Raw genomic sequence first — 24,607 nt, 5'->3', positions numbered from 1 at the left:
ATCTGTTCACTGAAACAGTTACATATCCTCATTTACATCCTTCACTTTATAAGTGGCAGTGAATGTCTGTTTGGGTTGAAGGATATACAGAAACAGTTTCATGGCAGTAAAAATACTAGACAAACAGTGATTAGCCCTTGGCCACCATTTTTGTTTTTGTGTCCTGAAGTCTACTTTAATCTTCCTGTCATAAGAGGAAAAAACAGGATTCAGAATTGGAAGCAAAGCTGAAATCCAAAAATGTAACTACTTGCTGTAGGGGAGGCTGGTAGATATTAAATCATTTTTTCCCCTATAGCAATCCAGAGCCCTTTGTTCTTATGGTTGAAGTTTTGTGAAGTAAAAAAGAAAGTATTAGAGAAGAACACTTCAGAATCAGTGAACTAAAAGGTGTTACATTCATTATTTTAAATACTTAGGTTATTAAGAAGTCTAAAATGTTACACAGTTAGAGGTAGATAATAGTCCCAAGTTTCCATAGAATCTAATAATTTAGTATCTGGACATCAAACAGGTCACAAACTCCTTCATTATCATCTAAATTAAAGTTGTAGTCATCTGCTGGTGTAGGAGAAAGTCGTAAGAGAGGAAACACTGCAAACAAGAACAGTCAACGTTAACTATGTACACTGGATAATGATGTTTAACATAAAATACTCTCAAATACATCAACTCAAATGACTTCCTAGGTAATACATGAATTTTTAAAAATTACATATAAAGTAAGATCATATTAATGACCAATGTTTAATGTAAACTTTGAAAGATTTCCACGTAAAGGCAATTTATATATTGGTTACTGGTATTAGCTTGAGAAATAATACTTAAATTTAAAATTATTATTGGTTGAATTTGTCACTGAAACACATAATTTAAAAATTCCAGTTGAAGAATATTGCTGAAGTATGCACTAGATTTAAAGTTTTCAGATGTTCTCTAAATGTTTAATAAATCTCTTAAGTCATTACGGTACCATTTGCTAACTTAACTGTTACCACTTCCTAGGTCTCTGCTATCTTTGTTAGGAACCAGGACTCTGAATCCAAGAACTAAATAGAGAAGTGAAGCCTAGAGAGAATTATTAGTATATTTTAACTGATTTAAGAGTTATTTCATATTAAGTGATGACATGGCTAATATTAGTAACAGTTTGGTTATTCACATTGGTGGTTTGATAATAAACACAGTGGAGGTATTTACACAGTTGAGTTTACTTGTTGATTTCAACATACTAATTTACTCTTCTTAGGCCTGATTCTTCAGGGATGCAAAGTGCTAATTAGGAGTTTATTCATTAAAGGTAATAAATCTCCCTTTATGAACTCCTTCGCTCCTTTAAATGCAAGCAAAGAGAAATAAATTCTGAAGAATAGCTGATTTACTATAAAGTGCTTTTATTAAGGGAGAATCTTTATGAATCATAGGAAAGCAATTAGAAAATACAGATTCTTCATTTCTCTTAATTCTCTTAAATCACATCAGTTAAAAAAATATAGGAAAGCATTACTGATTTAAATAAAACAGTAAAATTTTAAACTGCTTACCATCAGAAGACATTAACTCATCAATGATATCTCCACTAAGGGATCCTGCTAGAAAAAGAAATGTGACAAATTTTATTATGTCTGTTTACATATTTTAGAAAAAGGCAATTATGTTTAAACATGGGTAGTCACATCACCAGCTTCCCTGGCAGTGAAAAGCTTAAGTACTAGAACTTTGTGAAAAGACTGTTTTCATGAGTACCTACTTTGTGCCTGGAATTACTTTTAAACTTACAAACTCAAGATGCAGATCAAAAGACTCATCACTCTTCCAAAATTCACTTAGTTTTATAAAGTCTGGTGTTCTGATTCCCCCAGACACCCAACCTTAAAACTTCAACCTCACTTTCCATTCCTCGTTCACTTTACCTCCAGATGTCACATATAAAATGTTAAATATTTTGCCTACGTATTTCTCAAATCTGTTCATGATTTCTCTCTCCAATCCCAGTGGCGTCACGGTATTTTGACCTTATATTCCAACACAGTTGTGTAATCACAATTAATTTTCAGTCTTCATAGCCTCTAATCTCTTCTTCCTCAGAGCATCTTCATAGTTTATTACTCCTGTGCTCACCACTGTGCAGCTCTAAACTGTATTATTTCCTTTGTCATGTACCTTAACTAGTCTTAACTCGTTACTCTGATGCTCAAGGCTTTGTTTCACCTGGCCCAAAATTAGTTTCTTCACTATTTCCAAATATAAGAGTATATATAGAACTAAATGCTTAAAAAAAATTTTTTTTAATGCTCTGGAAGCATTAAATTGGTACATACAATGTACCAAATAAGTCCAAGGCATATGAAGATTGCCTGCTTAATTCATGCCAAATAGAGTACAAACTTCTTCAATTGTGCATTTCTGTGATCTCTAGTTTAGAAATACAGAGGAAGAAAAGGAGAGAATATGGGCAGTAAGCAGCAAAAAAATAATCCATGTCCAGTTAAGTCTTCTCAGCTTTACTTTTAACTATTCTGAACTCCCATAGTAGCAGCAATAAGACAGCCCATAGGTAAAAAACAATTTGCATTATGTATAGTAGTTTCTAATCATCTATAATATGATAGCTACACTAGCACAACTAATTCATTCATTCAAAAATCACTGAGAGACTCCCTATCATGCTCCCTTTATTTGGAATCAGTAAGGATTTGCTATAAATCCAGTCCTGGAACCAAGGGAAAAGACTGTGTGCCAAGGCATTTTTTGCTTTTTTAATAAATTTAAGAGTTGTCATTCCTATCTCCTGATGCCCAACTTTCAGTGTTTTACTTACATTATCTCAGAGTTGAAACAATTTAGAAAGGCAAGATTTCCTAAGTAATTGGTGTTGAAAACATTTATCAACTCTAAAACTAAGCTTCCATAATAAAACGTCTAACAAAGAACATGGAGAAATAGGAGGTATAAGTCACTATGATCTACTCAATTTTTCTTAAATAATTCGAACACATTTAAATGGTTTATAGCTAGATTTACTGAGATAACAATCTTATTACCAAATAAACGTTATATAAAAAGTCAAAGGAAGAAAAAGGAATAAATTTGATTTAATCCTAAAAATGGAATTTTTTTTTTTTGGGTGCTGGGGATCGAACCCAGGGCCTTGTGCTTACAAGGCAAGCACTCTACCGACTGAGCTATCTCCCCAGCCCCATAAAAATGGAATTCTAAAGAAAATAGCAAATGTTGCCACCCATAAATATGCTCAGTATTAATAGTTCTTTACACAATCTTAAACACATAATAACTTATTAGTGATTAATGAACTGTGTGTATATGTTTATATATATGTACATATATAAAAATCTCTAGCAATATAAAAAGTATTTTTTAAAATATTCCTCATAATAACCTAGTGATAGGCATACAGGAGACACAATTAATATGCATTGATTAAATTAAGCTCATTATTTTGCTTCCCATATTAGGTGATAGAAATAATATCACAACTAATAAATTCAGAAAAGTTCTCCAATGTATATAATATTCATATTTTCCCCACTACTTTTTAAAACAAAGGCCCCGAACCCACCTGAAGATATTTCTGTAGCTGGTATCTGCTGAAGATTCTGGCTTCTTTCGGAGACATGTTGCTCAGGCAGGTTCTGAGCTGCTATGTTGGACTTCTGTGGAGTCACTGGAGTTGAGGACTGAGAGGAAGGCTGTGTGAGGTCATCAGGTGGGGGAACGGGAAAAACCACAGGCTTAGATGAACTGGACTCTTTATTTATAAGCAGCACGTGGATGGGTCCTGAATGACTCTTTAAATTGATCTGGTATTTCTTTTGTCCATTCTGACCCTTTGAAATTATTGAGTATAAATAAAGTAATAAATATTAGTATTTTAACTATCTTAAAACATTAAAAATTAGGCAAAGGTTTTAAATACTAAGTAAAATCACACAACATAAACTCATAGAGCTGAAACACAAGAGTAAAGATGAGTAGAATGGGATATTGAGGGCTCTACACAATTTGCCCCTAAAAAGTAAGCTTTTCTCAAATACTATCAAAAACTCTCAGCTATAGAATTTTGACAACCATACACTTTTCACTGTGTGTAATCCTCTCTATCTGTGCTGAGCAGTACCTCAAGCATTCTCCACAAGTACAAGTTCTATCTTATCCCCTGGAGTTAGCCAACCATGAACAAAGTCAATGACTTTTTCTACAGAGATATAAATATAAAATCCCTCCATTTCAAAAACGTAATTTGTATCCTGAAGCTATAAAACCCAGTAACAAATGCCTAAATACAGTCATTACTCATTCCTTGATGTCCCCTAGATCAAATACATTTTTTTAAACTTGTAATCAAGTCATTTCTATGATTTTACCAAAGTACTTGATAACATCCAAATTCAGACATCAATACTTTCACATATAAAACTTGAAAACAGTAACTCAAATGTTAACTATTAGCTCCTGTTCAGCTCAACAAAATATATTTCTCTTGAGGTAAGAGATCCATTTTTCCCTCTTACTTAAAAACTATACTACATACCATTTCTGGAATAGGTACCTCCAACTGTGTACCAGAAGGTGCCTGAATGGCCAAAAGGGTATCACCTGGTCAAAATAAATAAATAAATAAATAAATAAATAAATACTAATAATATCAAGAAAAAAATAGAAAATAATATTGATCAGAATATAAGGGCTAGACATACATTACGCTATGAAGATTTTTATCTTCTAGATGCTGTATTTTACTATTCATAAATCCATATATTTTATCTATATTATTTGTTATTTGATAACTTTAATTCATTTTTCTATTTGGTACAAGAAAAGTATGAAGGGAATTTTGGTTTTGCTGTTGGAAGTCCAATTATTTCAGCACTATTTGTTGGAAAGACTATCCTTTACCCATTGAATTACCTTGGCACCTTTGCTCAAAATCACTTCATGTGTGTGGGGGTCCATTTTTGAATTCTGTATTCTGTGTCATTTTTTCTACATGTCCATTTTTATGCCAGTAACAACACATTGTCTTCATTAATGTCAGTTTATCATAAATTTTTAAATCAGTAATATGATTCCTTCAGTTCTATTCTTTTTAACTTATGTTGGTTATTCTAAGTGCTCTGTATTTTCATATAAATTCTGTAATTTGCTCACCAATTTCTCAACCAAAAAAAAAAAAAAAAAAAAGAAAAGAAAAACCACTGCAGATATTTGGACTGGAGGGGGAAAAAAAGGAATATAACAGGTCAGAATGGGAAAAGCAGTTGTTGCCATGAAAACAGAAACTAAAGCAGCCCATCAACACAACACTGTAGAGAAAGAAAAGATATCTACAAATTCCTCCTGAAAATGATGACCTCAGGTGGAGTGCATGAAGAACTCTCAATTATTCTATAATCAACAGAGGAAAAACAAAGGGAAAATTAACAGTACTTACCATTAAAACAGTTACAGATGTCTTCATGAGTCACATAGGAAAATGTACTATCGTAAGAGTTAAGGAACAGCATTTATATCAAGATCCACACATTAACTTAAAGTAATAAATCTGAAGATCAAAAGAACTCAGTCACCAAATGTATGAAATGTATGAAAGGGCTGCCACACATGGTCAGATAAAAAGGAACAGAAGTCTGGAAAAGCAGACAATCAAATAAAGGTCCATAAAAGGAGTTCCTATCCTTTGCTTTGAGAAGGTGCCATTCTGATTTCTGGAACTTCTAAGGGTTCTTGAGATAGAGATGGAAAACACTGTACACACCAGGGGCCTGGGGCGGGTGGGGAGAAGCAATGGATGGGAAAAGGACACCCTGGCAGGAGTGGAGAGCAACCAAACAAGCTTCCACACCAAGACTCTTCTTGGGTCACTGTTTTGTGTTTCTTTATGAGTCAGGTATAGACACAAAAGGAGACAGGGAAAGGCCTGAGAAAACAAAGCTTATTATACTCTCAGGTCCTAGAGACAGAAGGCATGCAAGCCATGTTGGGAACACGTTAGGGTAGTCAGGAGGCAGAGGACAGGGGAGAGGAGAAAGCATTAGGCCAGAGTCTTTGTTGGGGTTTCCACGAGGACAGCAAGGCAACAAGAGTGAAAACTTCAGGAGTGGCTAAAGAAAAGTTTTGGCAGGCTCTATGCCACAGGGTTCTCTCCTTTTCTGGCCCTGGAAGAATGAAGGCAGAAGAATATTGCCTCCTTCAGATACAGGTCAGATAGAGGAGGTACAGTTCAGAACTGGTTAGTCTGTATCAAAGGCCTGCTTCATTCTAAGAACTGGAGCCCCCAGAGGGGCAGCTTCTCTCCAGCCTGAAAGATTTTATAAAGTGTCAAAATATCATAATATACAGAAAATCACACACACATACATACATTTAAAACATAGTCATGGTTTGGAGAATCATGAATGGCCAGAATTATAAAGTTATAAAACAGGGAAGTAAAGTCAAATATCACCTACTTAAATGGCTTTTGAATCCTGGGGCTCTACAGGACATAGCTAAAAGCCCCAATGTTGTCACAGTTAAGGCACTCTGATCCATAGGAAGAAAATAACAAATGAGACTGTGGACCTGTTCACCAAATACAATATGAAAAATAAATTATGATGTACACATTAGTCAAAAATGCACAAGGTGGTATAAGATAAACTGTAGTTAAAGCCATGGTGTGAGAAGCCAGGTGTGGTGGCACGTGCCTGAAATCTCAGAGACTCGGGAGGCTGAGGCAGGAGGATCACAAAGTTCAAACAAAGTTCAGCAACTTAGCAAGACCCTGTCTCAAAATAAAAAATAAGAAGGGTTGGGGATGTGGCTCAGTAGTTAAGACCACCAAAAAAAAAAAATTTCATGAGAGTACTGGTAAATTCACAAACCACAAGAATCACACGTATCTATGGTACGTAGTGGTTTGTAAGGAATACATGGAGGTACATCACTTACATTTTTCCTCCACCATAATATGATAATTACATAAGGATACCTGTCCTCTAATATAAAGTATCTTTGACAAAATATCAGGCAGAAACACCATGAATTGATTGTGGACCCATATATTTCATCTTCAGATCAAAATTACTTTTTTCAAAACTTTGAGAGTTGCTGAAATTTGACCACTTCAGAATAATACTAAACATAATTATTTAAAAATATGTATGTACTTAGCAATATTCACAGACCCCGCCCCCCATCCTAAGCATACTCTGGCAAATACAGTGCCTCCCATCAAGGTGGACTGAAAACAGATTTAACTTTTTTTCCCTTCAATGCAACACAGGAATAATGTTAATATACTATGTAACTTAATATTTTTTAAATATTAGTATAAATTATTAGAAGAATATTAAAGAATGTTATATTACAAAACTTTAAGTCTTAAAAACACCATAATAAAATAACTGACCTTCAGACTGGAACACTATATTCTACAGTTATGTGTAACTTATTTGAAAGGATATCTATTATTAATGGAGTCATCCATCACATTTTTGATGCTCTGTTGTAGCCACAACTTCTGCTGATCAAGTTCTCTTTCCTTCAGTTCTAAATCTTCAATTTCAGCTTTAAGAAATCTTAATCTATCTATAACTTCTTTAGTATTACAGCCGGCACCTACACCTCTTAAAAACATATGAGAATTAATATTCCCAAGATCAGACCTAGGTTAATATCACTTAATAAAGTTAACTTATTTAGTAATATATTCAAAATAAAAATGTTTACACTCTTCTGAAAATCAAACATTAAAATCTTTACAAAATGTAAACACTACAGCTCTGAACCTACTTGCTTAAAAAATTTATTGACAAGAACCACCAAATTACAAAAATTCTCAATATGTTATAGAGTATTCTTTGTCCTCAGGAACATCAGGCTAGTGACTGAAGTACCAAATGGATGTCAAAGCTAAATGGTCACATTTAGCAGTTTCATGATGTTGGTAAAACAAATTGCAACCTTTTAGTATTTTGGTGGAAGTTTGGCTAGTAAAACAAAATAAAAAACTAAGGTCAAAGGGGACATCCTAAAGAACATAATGTGTTTGTCACAAACACACAACCATGTAACAGTTAATAAAAAACATCATGCATCTCAATTATCATTTAGAAGTCATATTCTTATGTGTAAAAGATGTAATTCCTGTTCTCAGTTTCTCTTTGTTGGGTACAGACCTGGGCAGGGGGATTAATAATAAATACAAAGCAGTATTCAGAGTAAGCAGCTTGAGGGAGAAAGTAAAATTTGAACTTTGAGTATAAATTCAGCAACAGAGAGAGGAAAGGAACATTCCAAGACAGGAGAGACAAATACAGAGGCCCAGAGGTGTGTCCAGAGAAAAAGATGAGAGGTATGGTGTTACCCGAGAGCTAAAACAGAGGATTTGGGAGGGAGAAATGTTAGAAAGATAAAATTTTATAGAGCAAAATTAAGGTTTGTAAAATAGGGTGCTGGTTTGTTACTTACTTCCATTGGATACTGTTTTTTGACTTTTTTTCAATCAGATCAATTCCTTCTAAGACATTGGTGATATCATAAATTCTTCTTTTTTGCCTCACAGCTAAAGTATCTGCAGCCTGTTGGAAAAAACAAGCAAACAAATAGAACAGTGAAATAAAGAGCAGTTTACATTTTAAAGCCAAAATGGACTGATTATTAAGTGTACAGCATGAGGATCCAATCCCAAATATGACCTAGTCAGTCGCTTGGGTACAATAGCTGGATATATTCAAAGCATCTCCTGAACATTACCAATACCACAAAGTTTTTTTCTACTTAAGAGGTAGCAGATGTTGGAATATGAAAATAAATAAATATAATAAGGTCATGCCATAAAGCCCATAAAAATAAAAGAGCACAATGAGAATACTTCATGTCTCCTTATGGACTAATCTGAGCAAGAGCTAACTGTCTACCCTGTTACTTTCTATCTTACTTTTCTGTTCAAAAGCAGTCTCATCTAAAAACAAGTCTGTCTTGAAAAATTAAATCTCTACAATTTCTTTTTTGGTAATTAAGACACTTGAGGAAAAATTCTGAATTAAAACAGAATTTTTTGATAACTATCTGCATTTTTAAAACTCATAATGAGAACAGAGAAATGATTCATGCCATCAACAGAACACATAGAATCTATAAGAAATCAAAATCTATAGCACAATTGTGGCACTACCAACTATTGCACAAAAGCTTGGTGGTTTAATACACATTATATAAGATCAACAAAAATATTACATGCTACCATATTATTAATGAATTCAAGAATAACATTCAGTTCTTCTAATTAGTCTCCACTCACATTTTTGACATTTGTTTCCCAATATAACAAAGAGAACTTCAAAAGAGAGGTTACCCTACAGTTTGTTTTCAGAGTTTGTTAGACAACAGCCTATCCTGAAAGTAAAGTCTTACGTTAGGATTAATGGTAATAACGTAAAGGAGTATTTATGTCCCTACTGACGATTTTCAGCACAGTATCTAATGAACAGGATTTAACTGCATATAATTGGTTACCAGCTCTCCCAGGACATCATTAGTTCCTTGATTCTGTAGCTCCTACAAAAACCCAGCAGAGCACAGTGTGAATCTGGACCTGCCTTGCAAGGACACTGCCATGAATGGCTACCGCTCTCCTCACAGGCATTTAGCCTTCAGGAAAACGGAGGCGCTTTTGATCCACTTATATACCATCCACCTACTTAGTCCTTCAAGAAGGGGATTTCAGTCTCTTTCAGTGGACCAGGTGAGTAGACAGGATATGGCAGAGAAAGAACTGGAAAGTGAGGCTCTTTTGAAGTCGCCAGCTCTGACTTGGCACCATCTCTTCTAAAGAACCATGGAACTAAGAGCAGGAACTAGAACTAGGCATGGTCTCACTGGTATCCTCTTTTGCTGTACTTAGCAATTCCCTCCATATTTTATCCTTCAAAGAAGGTCTGTTCTGTTTCTTGAGTTTCAGGCTGTTTGAAGAACAGCAGTCTATTACAGTTAACTGTAAAAATCTGAATGCAAGCTGGGCACAGTGGTGCATGCCTGTAATCTGGCAATTTGGGAGGCTGAGGCAGGAGGATCACATGTGCAAAGCCAGCCTCAGCAATTTCTTTCACCCAGTGAAGTCTGCTTTTACTTTTCTTTAATAAATAAAGCTTCTTACTTCCTACTCTTAAAAAAAAAAGTCTGAAGTTGAGAATTCAACCTTTCACTCTCCTCTGAAGAGGCACACTTGAGAAGTGACCCAGAACACTCCTAGCCAGGGCTGTGTTCTGGGTGTCTGTGTACTCACTAACATACCGAAGTGTTCACTACTATGGCAAAAGCTCACCTGATGTACTGTTAGAGCAAGTTTGTATGAACCAGACCCCAAGGGCTATCCTATGTCATTAGGCAAGATGCCAGCAGAAAGAACTTGCAGCTCAAAATTGTTTAAAAAATATATGTTTATATTTATTACTTCTTAGCAATCATAATATTTAACCCTTGTCCTGTAAACAAACCAGCATTTCTTAAATACTCTTCTATTTAAATATATGGATGACTGACACACATACATATGCTACTCAAGATGACCTCCAGGTTTTTCTTTCAGCAGTTGCTTTATTCTTCAGAAGTTAGGTTCTGAAGCTGGGTATGGTGATCCAGGGACTCAGGAGGCCGAGGCAGGAAGATTACAAGTACAAAGCCAGCCACAGCAACTTAGGCTCTAAGCAACTTAGCAAGAGCTTGTTGCAAAATAAAAAACGAACCAAGGGCTGGGGATGTGGCTCGGTGATTAATCACCCCTGGGTTCAAACCCCAGTCCCCCAAAACTATTAGGTTCTGGAGTTGAACTCACCAAGATTTAGCCCCAACGCTGTTACTTCCAATCTTCAGCTGATCTCCTTAGCTCACTGAGCCTCGCCTCTTTATTTGGAAAATAGGACAATAATATATAAGGGAATTGAGGGGAATAAACTGGATAAGCTTGCATAATAACTGCTGCATAGTTGATACTTGAATATTGGCTGCTAACAGCCTCATCATCAAATATAGGTTGAGGGGGGAGGGAAGGGTTAGTGTTAGGGTTAGAGTTAGGGTTAGGGAGGGGGGCAAGTATGGAGGAAGGAAGTACTGTATAGAGGGTAAAGAGGGGTGGGAGGGGTGGGGGGAAGGGAAAAAATAACAGAATGAATCAAACAACATTACTCTATGTAAATTTATGATTACACAAATGGTATGCCTTTACGCCATGTACAGAGAAACAACATGTATCCCATTTGTTTACAATAAAAAAAAAAATTTGTGCTTTAAAAAAAAAAAAAATATAGGTTGAAAAAGAACTGCAGATATGATTCAAGTTTGTGTGTATATAGACCACTGTTTTACACTGTATTTTCAAAAGCTGTTTGTGAATTTTAAAAAAAGCTTTATTAAATAATTTGAGGCTTTCAGAGTTAACAGTTTCGTGCTCTGAATCACTACCACCATCATCATTTATTTAACACCTACAAAGTTCCATGCTTAGTGCTGGGTCTTAAAGATTCAGAAGTGACAAAAGAAAAAGTCCCTGCTCCCCCAAAAAACAGGTAAGTTAAAAATATACAAATAATTATGCTTGGAGGGAATGCAGGTAGGAGGAGGATGCTATACATTAAATTATATTTTCAGAGGACAGCTCAGTAACATTTGAGATGAACAGGATAAGTCATCCTGCGAACATCTGGTGGAAGCACTTGTAGCAGAGGAAGCACCGAGCACAAGGCTCTGGAAGGTGAAATGTGCTGAGTTCCTTAAGGAAAGGTGAGCAAACCAGTATAGCCAGGAAGAGAGGGAAACTGATGAGAGGTGGAGAAGAAGAGATAAAGGTAGTCAAGTCAGAGAGTTGGCAAGGGATCAGATCACTGGGGCCTGTGAGGTCATGGTAAAGACCTTAGCCTTTATTGCCAGTGAAATGGAAAGTCTTTGGTAGGCTCTGAGCACATGGGTGATTTAATTTCACATTTTAAAAGATTCTCTCTGGCTGCCAGCAATATGGAGAATCTTCTATGGGAGAGCGGTTAAAAAAAAAGGTCAATGAGAAGGAAGAGGCTGTATTCTACTCAAAAGACAGCAGTAGCTTGGATGGAAGGGGCAGCTGCGGAAGTGATAAGAAACAGTGAGATTCCAGTTATATTTTGAAGGTAAAGCAAGCAGCAATTACTGACAGAAGAGTGCCTGGCTTGAGCAAGTAAAGATGAAGAATATCATGGGAGGAACAGGTTTGCGGGACATTGGAAATCAGGAACTTGACCATGGACACCGTGACATGCAAGTGGAGAAATCAAGATCACTCAAGTCTTTTGAAGAGTTCTGCTGCAAAGAGGAATGGAGAAGTGGGACAACATCTGTAGAGAAATGAGGGTCTCCAGGAAGTGTTTTTTTATTCCTTTCTCTTGTAAAGGTGGGAGTTATTTCAACATGTGAGCATGCTGCTGGGAGTGACCTGGTAATAAGTGACAATTAACACTGCAAGAGAGAAGAGACAATAGCCAAAGAGATGGCTATATAGGTAGGCAAGGGGTGGGGCACACGGAATGCCTGAATGCTGAGAGATTGGCCTTGACAATCACAGGACATTAATAAATGAAGCCCAGCAGAGTACAGGGTGTATATTGAGGTGCATTAGTAGACAAAAAAGAGAAAGACAGTAGATATTTCCTTCTCGTTGCTTTTCTTTACTTTTCAGCTTTGGGGGGAAGAGGAGATAGGACTATTAATGGCTGACAAGAAAGGAAAAAGTGAAACCCTTCTCTAAGAGAGCAGGACAGCAGACAGTATAGAAGGAACGCTGGACAGCACTACTGGCCCTTGGGAAATCAGTGCTCATGATTTAGCAGTAAGACTCAGCAACATCACTATGCAGTTCTCTCTGGCCCAGCACAGCTGCCTGAGCAGAGACAATGGGTAGGCAGAGATCAAAGTGAGCCCCTCTCCTCATCCCATGCCTGCTACTGAGAACAAGTGTGCATGTGCAGACATTAAACTCATTTCGGAAGATTACATTTACTGCAATAGGATATGACTGATATAACCATAAAGGAAGCATCTGATTATATCATACCAATTCAGTTTGCAAGAAAAGTAAACAAGTAAAAATAATCCTCTCCAAGAAATAGATCATTCCTCCAAATACTAAATCCTATCCTAAAAATATGATGTCTCACCAATGGTGAACAAGCCACATAAACCAAGACAGCTACATCTGTATGTAAGTTCTAAAAACGGTTTGGAGAATCATGAGGACACAAATGGGTTCAATAAGGCTTAGGGCAAACTGGACAAGGAGAGAGATTATGTGGTAGCTTTATTTGAGTTAGGATTAGCTGCAACTCATTTGCTCAGTGATGTTCTTCTCATGGAGCATAATATTGCATTTTAAAAAGCTAACATGAAAATAATAACTGTAGAAAACACCCTGTCCTTCAGAGTTTACCTACCAGAACCACAAGAGTCAATACATGCACACTCAATATTTTAGCTACTGTGCTTCAGAAATTTACATTACAGTGAAAAGGAACAGAATCAAAATTCAAAAATGTACAAGAGCAATACTGTATAAAACCAATTTATTATACCTGAAAATAAGGCGAAAGGACCCCAAGCGAGGCAGAACTCACCCAAAAGACTCGCTTTCAACTGTGCCACATGGTATCTTAGGTTGATCTAGTTCAAAGTTTACAGATTATCACCTAATTTCAAATGCTATTGAAGATACTGTGTAGAACATTTGATTTCGATCTACCATGAAGAATTTTTTTAATCCAGTAACAGGATAACTGTAACAGGATTTTACCCAGATGTCATCTAATTTAATGCTCACAACAGCTTTGTAAAGTAGTTGTTTTACTGGTTTAATAGCAAACAGATTCAGTGGGCTTATGGATAATCAAAGCACAGTTTGGTGTTAATTATATATTCACAAAAATAAATGTGTGGCTAAACATTTTCAAATGTGCTTATATAATTTTAAAAGACTTTAAAAACATTTGGTAAACAACCAAAGATTTCCAAGTTGTACAAATGCACTGAATATACAAGTTAAGCAAGACTAGTCTATTTGAGGTTTCATACAGAGTGTATAAAATGGTCTGAAAAAGCAGAAAGACCTTAATTGTCACTTATTATTTTATTCAAAAATAATAGTAAGAAAAAAACTGCATACACATTTAAGTCTTTGGGACTGTAGCCCACATCTTACAGAATGAGGTCAAGAAAATGAAAAAGTTCCATAAAGTAGAAAAGTAAAATATTTTAAAAGGTGGAAAAAAAGAAAATTCTTAGGGTGAGGAAAGAGTTCCTGGAAGAGGCCGTGTTTGTTTGCAACGGGTCTTTAGGGGTCATTAAATCAACAGGGAAATTAAATACCAAAGAATGAATAACTAAAGACACAAAGGCTCCCTCCAGAAGCAGGATTAAGTACATAAATGTTTCAATTCCTTATCAATGCCCCACCCGAAGGAATCTCTTCTAAAAAACATCTTCAATGGTTTTGCTACCACAAATTGCTACTGTACTATTTTTTAAATAGGTAAGCTTTAATTTTTTTCTAATTATCATTTCTAATAAACACATAAACTTTTAATAATGACCTTCATTTTTACTGTCTCACTCAAGTTGCCAAAGAGTGCTAAAAGAAAAAAAAAAATAGATCTTGGTAAAGTGTATGCTTAACTAGGAAAATCCTGCTGAACCTTTGAAATCTATAAATTGCAAAATCTAGGGACTATCCACATCACCCACTGCATACTTTGAAAATTCTCTTTCTCCTGTTAACTTTCTTAAAAAGGCAAGATACATGTGCATCTGCTACTCTCCCACTGGTCAGCAGAACAGCATAAATGTCAGGTATAAGGGCTCTGGGATAAGGCCTGTTAACTACCTTTATAGCCGTGGGCATGTCTCTGTGTGCCTCAATTTCTTCATCTGTAAGAACAGTGTTAATACACTGTTGTTGCTGCGAGGATTAAGCACAATATTGAAATACTTAGAAAAATGCTTGGCACTATTTTTCACCCAATTTCTCAAGTAAATAAGGAAATACTGTTCCGTGAGAGTGAAATCTATCTGGTTAATCTATTCCACTAACTTTAACAAATTCAGATCATAGTCAAGCATGAAGACATGGGGGGGGGGGACTTCTGAAAAGCAAAAACAGATATAAATTGTGTAATTTTCTACTCAAGTTGACCGATTTATATAGGTGAGCATTTTATATCATTTTATATAACATTTTATATCATTCTTAACCATTTTGGCAACATCCACAGGAGGAAGTACCACCATTACACTAGGAAGACACCTGGACAGCAATTAAGGTTCAAGAGAAAAACCATAAAAGGGACAAAATAACTCACAAAGCATACAAAGTTGAAGACAGTGGACATGGCAGTGTCCTAACATATTTCAAAAATGTTCAGGTTAACATTTACAAAGAATTCAAAGAAACAATATTTATCATTAATATTTATAATTTGGCATGATAGAAACTTGATCTCTATTATAAAAAGGTATAAGAAATTGAGGAAACCCTAAAACTATTCGAACATGGTTCTCTGGGTGGTGGCATACTAGATCATTTTTATTCTAGAATTTACTAACCTTTTCCCAACTTTTCTAATATTTGTATGTTACTTGAGTAATTGTATTTTAAGTTCAGAAAGGAAAATCATAGAAAGTACCTCCCTTTCCCAAACACATTAAGATATAAACAGAGACTCATGGGCTAATTGGGAAAAGTCAGTCGTAACTGGCAAAATCTAAAAAAATTATATAAAAATAAAAAATATTTTAACTTATATCAAAGAAATGGCATAATATAATATACACATCCAAATACATGTGTAAGTCCATTGATAGGTACCTCTATTCAAACATTTCATGGCTTTGTTCATTAATGAGAAGTAGCAACATCAGAACCAAAAATCTCAAAACTACTATTATAAGCAATCAATTTATCTTGTACAGAACTGGAAAAATGAGACAGCTCTGCCCCTCTCTAATAAAGCTTTTTAAGGGCTAGGGATATAGCTCAGTTAGTAGAGTGCTTGCCTTGCATGTACAAGGTCCTGGATTCAATCCCCAGCACTACAAAAATAAATAAATAAATAAATAAATAAATAAATAAACTTTATTTTTTTTTTAATCAGTCTTAAACTTCAGTAGCAGATAGACCATTTGCTTAGCATGGTGGTTCAGGACATTAATTCTGACACAGACTACAGTGGCTCAGTTTCATTTATTATGTATATCAGGTAAATCATTTTACTTCTTTTATCCTCAATTTCCTTATCAGCACAGTGGAGGCACCCTTCACAGTTCTGTCCTAGGGAGTAAATACTCATAGGAAGACAGCACTTGTCACAGTGCCAGTTATAAAGCATTAGGTATTGGTAGAAATTTTTCTCATCTTGCAGAGCTTTAGTCTTCCAAGAACTTTTTTCTATTGAGCAAACTACCTTGTATTTAATAGCTGTCTAATAATTAGACCCTGAAAGAGATGCACCCAGATCAGCTTTATTTATTTTAATACACTTTATATTTTAAAATAGTTTTAGATTCACAGCAAAGTTGAACAAAAAGTACAGAGAATCCCCAAATACCCCTTTCTGAAGCACAAGTAAAACCTCCCCATGATCAACATTATCCGCCAGTTACCAACAAATGTCAGAATTTCATCCTTCTTTAAAGCTGAGTAATATTTCATTGTATATAAATACCACATTTTCTTTATTTCTTTTTTGGTAGTGCTGGGGATTGAACCCAGGGCCTTGTGCTTACAAGGCAAGCACTCTACTGGCTGAGCTATATCCCCAGCCTCAAATACCATTTTCTTTAGCCATTCATCTGTTGAAGGGCAATCTAACAAATGAGGTGAAAGGCCTCTACAATGAAAACTACAGAATACTATAAAAAGAAACTGAAGAAGACTTGAGAAGATGGAAAGACCTCCCATGCTCCTGGACAGGCAGAATTAATATTGTCAAAATGACCATAGTACAAAAACGTTATACAAATTTAATACAATTCCTATTAAAATCCCAATGACATTCTTCATAGAACTAGAAAAAGCAATCATGAAATTCATTTGGAAAAAAAAGAGACCCAGAATAGCCAAAACAATCCTTAGCAAGAAAAGTAAAGCAGGAAGCATCATAATACCAGACGTCAAACTATACTACAGAGCTGTATAATAAAAACAGCACGGTATTGGCACCATTATGCTTTCATACAAAATAGTTTCACTGCCCTAAAAATACTGTTCTCACTGTATTCATCCACCCTCCCCTTTAACCCTTGGCAACCACTAATGTTTTACTGTCTCTACAGTTTTGCCTCTTACAGAATGTTGTATCATTGGATCACACAGTATGTAGCCTTTCTGGACTGAATGCTTTTATGGAGTAATATGCATTTGTTTCCTGTTACCTTTTCAGCACTGAAAATTTAATTGTTTAGATATTTGGGTTTATCCACTCACCTACTGAAAAACATCTTGGTGGCTTCCACATTTTAGCCATTACAAATAAAGCTCCTATAAATATCATGGGCAGCAACACAGCTCAGCACAGTTGGAGCCCTTGCTTCTCTGGACCCCTCACATAAGGGTTTCAATTGGAACCTTTCCTTACAAAGTTAGGGTGGAGCACTGTACTCCATTTTGCAAAACTAAAATAATGATAAACAAAACCACATATTATTTAGGAATATATGCCTAGGGTTACCTTTGAGAGGGGAAGGACTTCTAAGGTATTTGTAACCTGCTGTGCACTCCACAGATGTTCATTTTTTTATAACTACCTATGTTAAGATAAGAAACACCATAAATACTTTATCACATTAGCCCAGGTATCATTCAGGCAATTTATTACTTAAGGAATTACAATAAGAGATAAGCAATCTACATATTTTAAAAAGTTGAAGATGACACAAAAATAGCAAATAAAATATAGAAGCCAAGTTATAAATAATATTTAAAAGGAATGGTATAGCATGGGGAATAACAAATGGTCTAACTTCAAATATTAGCTCTCACTTTGTACTCTATGACAGTGGCCCAATTACTTAACCTATCTTGGCCTACTTAACCTAGCTGTTTCCTCAGCTAAAAGTGAGACTATCAGGCCTACACTTCTACAGTTATTAAGCAGATAAAATTATATATGGAGGTATATGTAAATGTATTATATATGTAAATATTAATTTATGTAAAAATGCCCAGCACACAGTACACTTTCAATAAATGTTAACTGAAACAACATAAACAGCAAACCATATAGCCAGCACCGTATAACTTTTCATCTGACTGGAATAAATTAATAATTACCCCACCTCCACTACTGTAAATGACAGACTAAATGAAATGACGGTGGGCAGATGATGAATAAAATTTTCACAAATTATGCTGTGTAAGATGGTGCACACCTATAATCCCAGCAGCTCAGGAAGCTGAGGCAGGAGGATTGTGAGTTCAAAGCCAGACTCAGCAAAATGAGGCACTAACCAACTCAGTGAGACCCTGTCTCTAAATAAAATACAAACTAGGGCTGGGGATGTGGCTCAGTGGTCAAGTGCCCCAGAGTTCAATCCCTGGAACCCCCCCCCCACACACACACAATTTTTTTTCTCAAATTGCTTCCAATGTACTTCTGTTCTCTCCTAATTGTTAAAATATGCCAAATAGCTTTCTTAGAATTGATTTGCTTTGCTATGTCTTCAGTTGTTATTAAAAAAGACACATATCAGTAAGATACAGCATTATGTTCTTATTCTTCAGTATTATATGTCAGAAAAAAATAGCATCTATGTGGTCTTGAGTATCTTATGAAATCCAGGATATGTGAATATTTATGGTAAGATTAATATAATTTTTAAAATTTGTACAACTTGAAAGTATCAATAGCACCCAGTGCAGTGGTTCATGCCTGTAATCCCAGCTACTCAAGAGGCCAGAGCAGTAGGATTCCAAGTTTGAGGTCAGACTGAGCAACTTAGTAAGACTGTGTCTCCCCACTCTTAAAAAACGTGGGGAGGGGAGCCTGGAGATGTAGCCCAATGACCAAGAGCTCGCCTAGCATGGACAAAACCCTGGGTTCAATTCCCAGTAACGAAAATAATAATAATAAAATCAATAGCTTATGCCAACATATACTCACTCCCTAAACAGAATATAAGGAAAAAAAAATGTGTCTTTACAATTTCAAATTAGAGGAAATTTTATGATTGTCTATGTTGGTCCATCTTGAACATGTTGTTATCAAAAATGTCTTTATGGTCTTTTACTACAGTATGCAATAAGAAACATCACTGGAAAGACTTCAGAGTAATTCTTACATATATTAGATTCCATATATAAATAAATGAAAATGCATAAATATAATGTATGTATTTCTGTATATAATGTATACATGAGAATGATATTCAAACTACTCTACAAATATAAAGTCACTGGGACTGGGGTTGTAGCTCAGTGGTAGAGCACCTGCCTAGCATGCATGAGGCACTGGGTTCAATTCTCAGCACCAAAAATAAATAAATAAAGGTCCACTGACAACTAAAAAAATTTTTAAAAAGATAACAGGTCATTAATATAATCATTATTGCTGCAGAAACAATGTTGTTATGAAATATTAAACTCTTTTTTCCTATGCACTACCTCTATGATTTGTGTGGAGAAATTATATGGCCACAGATGAAACAGAAGGAAGTCAAAGAATTTAGTTAAACAAGGGCAAAGTTTCATCAAAATCTGAGGCAAGTTGATGGAGAAGTTCTCAAAAGCTTAGCCCTTGAGTTGTTTTATCTGGAAAACCCCAAACTTCCCTGATTTCTTATGCAAAAGTCACACTCTACAGTTGAATTTCTAGATTTTAAATAGGAGTTTGTAATTTGTTTTGTAACATCCCTAGTTTTCTTAGTGATTTCCCGTGAAATTCTTTAAAATAATTCATTTTAATTCAGCACAATTTAAATACTATAGATATCATCAAGTACTTTTAGGGAGGGAGTAAAGAAGAGGGTGGGGAGGGGGAAAAAAAAAAGGTGCAGGGAATTTCTCAAGGTGGGAAAAAATTTCAGGAATAACATTTTGTAAAAGGACAGCAGAAACTACTTCCGGAAATGCAAAACAGTGCAATGTGCTTCAGTTGCATAAAGTAGAAGAATTCAGATAATTTAACTCAACAGTCACTTGGTGAACACCTACTATATCCAAAGAAAGGAAAGAATATTCAAAGAAAGACTCCCCCCGCGGGCTACCCTGAAGGAGGACCCCTAGCAGAAGACAGGGAATTGACCCCTGCAAGTCTTTGGTCCCAACAACCAGGGAGTACTGGAGGACCTCCAGTCCAGCTCTCAGATACTATTTCCGTTGCTTCAGGCTAACTGGAAGCTGGCAATGACACAGTCAAGCCAGGTGGGTGGTCTGAGCACTCTCCTGGGTGCTGGGGTCAATCCTCCTAGTAAGATCAGATTTAGTGTGTCAGAGAAGGAATCTGCAGTAATTTTTGTTGTTTTTTAAAACTTTGGTTCTTAAACTTGGTGCGCTGGCTGAATTTTAATTCAAGTCATCCAATTCCCCTTTCCCTCAGCCCTGTGGACTCCTTCCAATGCCTGCCTGGAACGGTTAAATCATTCTGTATAACCGAACAGCTTTTAATGCATGTTGTTTGAAAAATCTGAACGGCAGCAAAAAACGAAACGCACGTTCTCATAAAACAGGAGAAAGTTTACTAACTACTGCCATTTCTTCGGGTGAAAGTTAGAAAACATCCCCTTTCCGTGTAATGGCAAATCTCACTTCTGAGAATCTTTAACAGATGCCAAATCAAGTCACAAATCAAATATCCCCTCCTAACCATGAGGATAATGAACGAAAGTGGACGACGAAGAGGGTTTTTTAAAAAACTGAATACTGTTATGATGTTAACGGGGAAGGTGTGGAAAGAAAATTCAGTTTTATTTTTTCATCCGGAAGGAGTGGCACGACGTTCTTAGAAACAACCGGAATAAGGTCCCAACCGGAATGCCCCATTAAAACCATCGATTCCCCACAGCAAATCAAGCCTCGATATCTCCGAGCAAAGCGCCCGGGTACCCCGTGAGTCTCTGCCACAGGTGGGCGCGGAGCGGGAAAGACACTCCGCCGCCCTCGGGTCCCTGCGCCGGAGACCAGCCACGCGGGCGCGCTCGAGGTCCCGGGCTCTTTGTCGAGAGAGCCGCGCGGCGCCGGGGTCTTGGGTTACTCAGCGGGTCAGGGCCATCCCGGTCCCTCGTCCCTCCCCCATCCCGGCGTCCAGCGCCTCTGCGCAGGCCACAGGCTCCCACTCTCCCGGCGCCCAGTCACCACAGCGCGCGTCCACACCACACCGCCCGACCCACTCGTGAGGGGCTGGACTTCTCCCCGGGCCGTGAGCTCCGAAGTCCGCCCCCATCCCCGCCTCCCGAGCTCACCGCTTTGAGATCCAGGACGCCGTCCTTGGCCTCCTGCAGTAGCGACACGAACTTGGTGGTGAGCAGCCCCAGGCTTTTCTCGTGCCTGCTGCTGCCGCCCCCTACGCTCCCGAGCTGCGGCGATGGCTGCGAAGGCTGCGCTTGGGGAGGCTGAGGCTGAGCCTGCGGACGCTGGCCCTGGCCCTGGCCCTGCGGCGTCTGCTGGCCGGAGCTCGCGGGCTCGGCCGCCGCCATCGCGTCCCGGCGCCGGGGTGGTCGGGCCCGCGCGCACCACGCTCGCCGCCCCGCCCACGGCCACCTGCCGGGTGGGCTCCGCGGCGCCGCTCCCCCGCCCGCAGAGAGCCGCCCGGAGGGTCGAGGGCTGCTGCAAACAACAGGTGCGCAGCGCCCACCGGACTCGGGGCCGCTCGGCCGCTCCGCCCCCTCCCCGAGCCTGGGGAAGCGTGAATGGAGCCCACGGCCAAGGGGAGGGGGAGTGGAAATGAGAAGGGGCTGCGAGGGGTGGGGACCAGAGTTTAAATGGCAGGAAGTGACGCCGCGGCCCGCCGTTGCCTGGAAACGCATTTTTCTGTAGGAGGGAGGAGCGCGCCGGGAGGAGGCGGGGCGACGGCCGGTGTGTTTCACACTCGCCTCCTTGCGGTTCGCGAGCGTGCTGAGGAACAGTGTTCCTACGCAGCCACACGGGGAGCAAGAAGGGGGAAAAGGAAGAAAAGAAGAAAAACTTCTTTCTGAGCAGGAAGTATGTCTAGCGGCCAAAAATTTCTGAGCTGCGTCGGCTTCTCCCTTTGTAAAACTGCACGCGATTAGCGGTTGGTGGTTTTCTGTCATTGGGAGGGTTTGGCGGTCTTTGCTCCTTTCGTGCTGTAGCGTCGTTTGTGAACATTTCAGTGACTTGAATCAAGTGCAAGCTTCATCCAAGATTTTAGATTATAATATGCGAAAATGAAATCATGGAGTTTTAGGATTGGTTTTATCCTCATCAACAAACTTCTAAAACCTTTGCTTCACAGATGGAGTAACTGACTTGTAGAGGGAAAGACTGTGAGTTACCCCAGTTCTTGCTGTTAGATCCTGGATGTATTATTTAGAATATTAAGCAGTTGATGTTCTTGTGCTTCATTGATATCCTATTATGGACAATAAATGAAATACCACAGATGAAGTAAAGGAAAGGCGCCCCTCCCCCACTTTATTTACAAACACTTGGGAATCAGGAGAAAATTTTAAAGGATTTTGTGTCACAACACTTTGAATATAGCTTACACTCAACAAATATTAGCTGAACAAAAACTCGACATGCCAGAAATTAATGAAGGACGTTTCATGAAAGAAAGATTTTGCTTAATTTAAAATAGCCATAAAACTAGCAAAAAAAGGATCACTGAAATAAAGGGGGAAACGAAACCTCACTACTAATTGGTAAAGCTGACACACCATTGTTGCAAAAATGTTATGTTTCCCATTCACAAGGTACAGAAATTTAATGATCAGGCAGCCATTATTTTAATCGACGTACACGCTAAACAAAATTTGGGATTAATAATCTGAAGTAAAATATGAAAAAATTAATGCAACCACGTTTGAATAATTTATCTGAGAATAGTTGTACTTTGTGATTTGACATTGGTCAAATCAACAATTTTTACAAATTTGTTTTTTATTGTTAACCAACAGTGCTCCTTAAGGAGGTTTTAGTTAAAGAGGGAACATTCTGCTATATTTGCAAGGTCTGGGTCTGGAATTGATAAAACATTGTTATTTTAAGAACAATTTGTGTAGTGTCTCAGTGAACTCAGACTGCCATAACTTGAGTGGCCATAACTGGTGGCTTAAATAACAGACTTTTATTTTCTCACAATTCTGGAGGCTGATAGTCCAAGATCAGGGAACCATCATGACTTCCTGGTTTACATCATATCTTCATGTAGCTGAGAGAGAAGCAAAACTTTCGAATTTCTCTTATTAGGGCACTAATTCCATTCTGAGGTGCCCACCTTCTTGTTTTCATTTTGACTCCCTAAGGCCCCATCTCCAAATAGCATCACATTGGGCATTTTAAAAGTTTCAACACATGAATTTTGGGGAAGCTTGATTCAGACCGTAACATGTACTATTAGTTTAAAATAATGATCCTGATAATTTTGAAAATATATTTTCATGTCATTTCAGAAGATTTTCTACACAACATCTATCTTACTATTAATGCTGCTAATTCACTTGAAAGTTTGCATTACTATTTGTGTTTTTCACAATTTTTCATTTGCTTAAATTATCCAAGGTTCAAATGCAAAGTATTCACAAATTGGTAGCCATTTCAGTTAGACTTCAAAATCTTGTCTGTCAGAGTTACTAAAAAAAAAAAAAAAAAAAAAAAAATCATACCAGTGGTTCCCAAACTCTAGGGAGAAAAATCATTTCAAGTGTTTGTTTCAAATACAGATTCTTAAATGCAAACAATAGAGATTAAATTACCATTTGACATGAGAATATGATCTGAGAATCTGCATTTTTCATACTTTCAGATAATTCACATGTATATAGTCATTCTTTGGGAAGCACTGTGCAGCATCATCAGAAATAGCATGTTTTTTCTAAAAACTGCTGGAGATCAGAGATTGATAATGCAGAAGCTTTTTTAATGTTGTTAAATCTTTTTTGAAATTTGTTAATAAAATTATTTAATATGATTTTTAAAAATCAGAATACTAATCTTTAAGAATGCTATTGGACACTTTTGTAATATATTAATTTGACTGATTTCTTTATCCTTTTGACTCTAAAAGAGACAGTTCTCAAATTCATCAAATGCTACAGTTATTTGTGTCATTTCTGACAAAGGTGTAAGAATTCTTCATGTTGTAACAGCAAACTGTAGGTCATATAGTTTTTACACTATAGTAGTCCAGTTGAACTGAAGTATATACCATTGGCCTATGGGTTAACAAATGCATGGCAATAACTCTTTATTAAATTCAGATTTAACTCACTAGATTAGTGGGGCAGACTGTGATCTATTATAATATTGTTTATATGCACCTGATTAAATGGTCATTATTTTTATATAAGTGTAACTCCTTTTGCTAGTTCAGAATGTGGGTGAAGTGAAGGAGACTTAAGTATTTTGAAATCAGCAAAATAA

General features: G+C 37.1%; 1 protein-coding gene across 2 annotated transcripts; it reads right to left on the bottom strand.

Moving 5' to 3' along the window:
- E2F5 (E2F transcription factor 5) lies at positions 1-24,020 on the bottom strand. Of its 2 annotated transcripts, none has more exons than XM_079143795.1 (8): positions 21,469-24,020; positions 8,473-8,582; positions 7,467-7,628; positions 5,453-5,496; positions 4,553-4,617; positions 3,581-3,848; positions 1,545-1,592; positions 1-594 (listed from the first exon to the last, which is right to left on the bottom strand). In XM_079143795.1, exons 1-8 carry the CDS (start codon positions 22,294-22,296, stop codon positions 485-487), a joined length of 1,635 nt encoding a protein of 544 aa, XP_078999921.1. In that variant the 5' UTR covers positions 22,297-24,020; the 3' UTR covers positions 1-484. The 2 variants fall into 2 exon arrangements, with proteins under 2 accessions (XP_078999921.1, XP_078999922.1); XM_079143796.1 differs by having other exon boundaries at positions 1,545-1,589.
- Between the last annotated feature and the right edge of the window lie 587 nt (positions 24,021-24,607).

This window comes from Sciurus vulgaris (assembly GCF_902686455.1).
Source record: "Sciurus vulgaris genome assembly, chromosome: 1".
NCBI lineage: Eukaryota > Metazoa > Chordata > Mammalia > Rodentia > Sciuridae > Sciurus > Sciurus vulgaris.
Note: the sequence above shows the minus strand (reverse complement) of the source record. Positions and strands in the feature narration are given on the sequence as shown.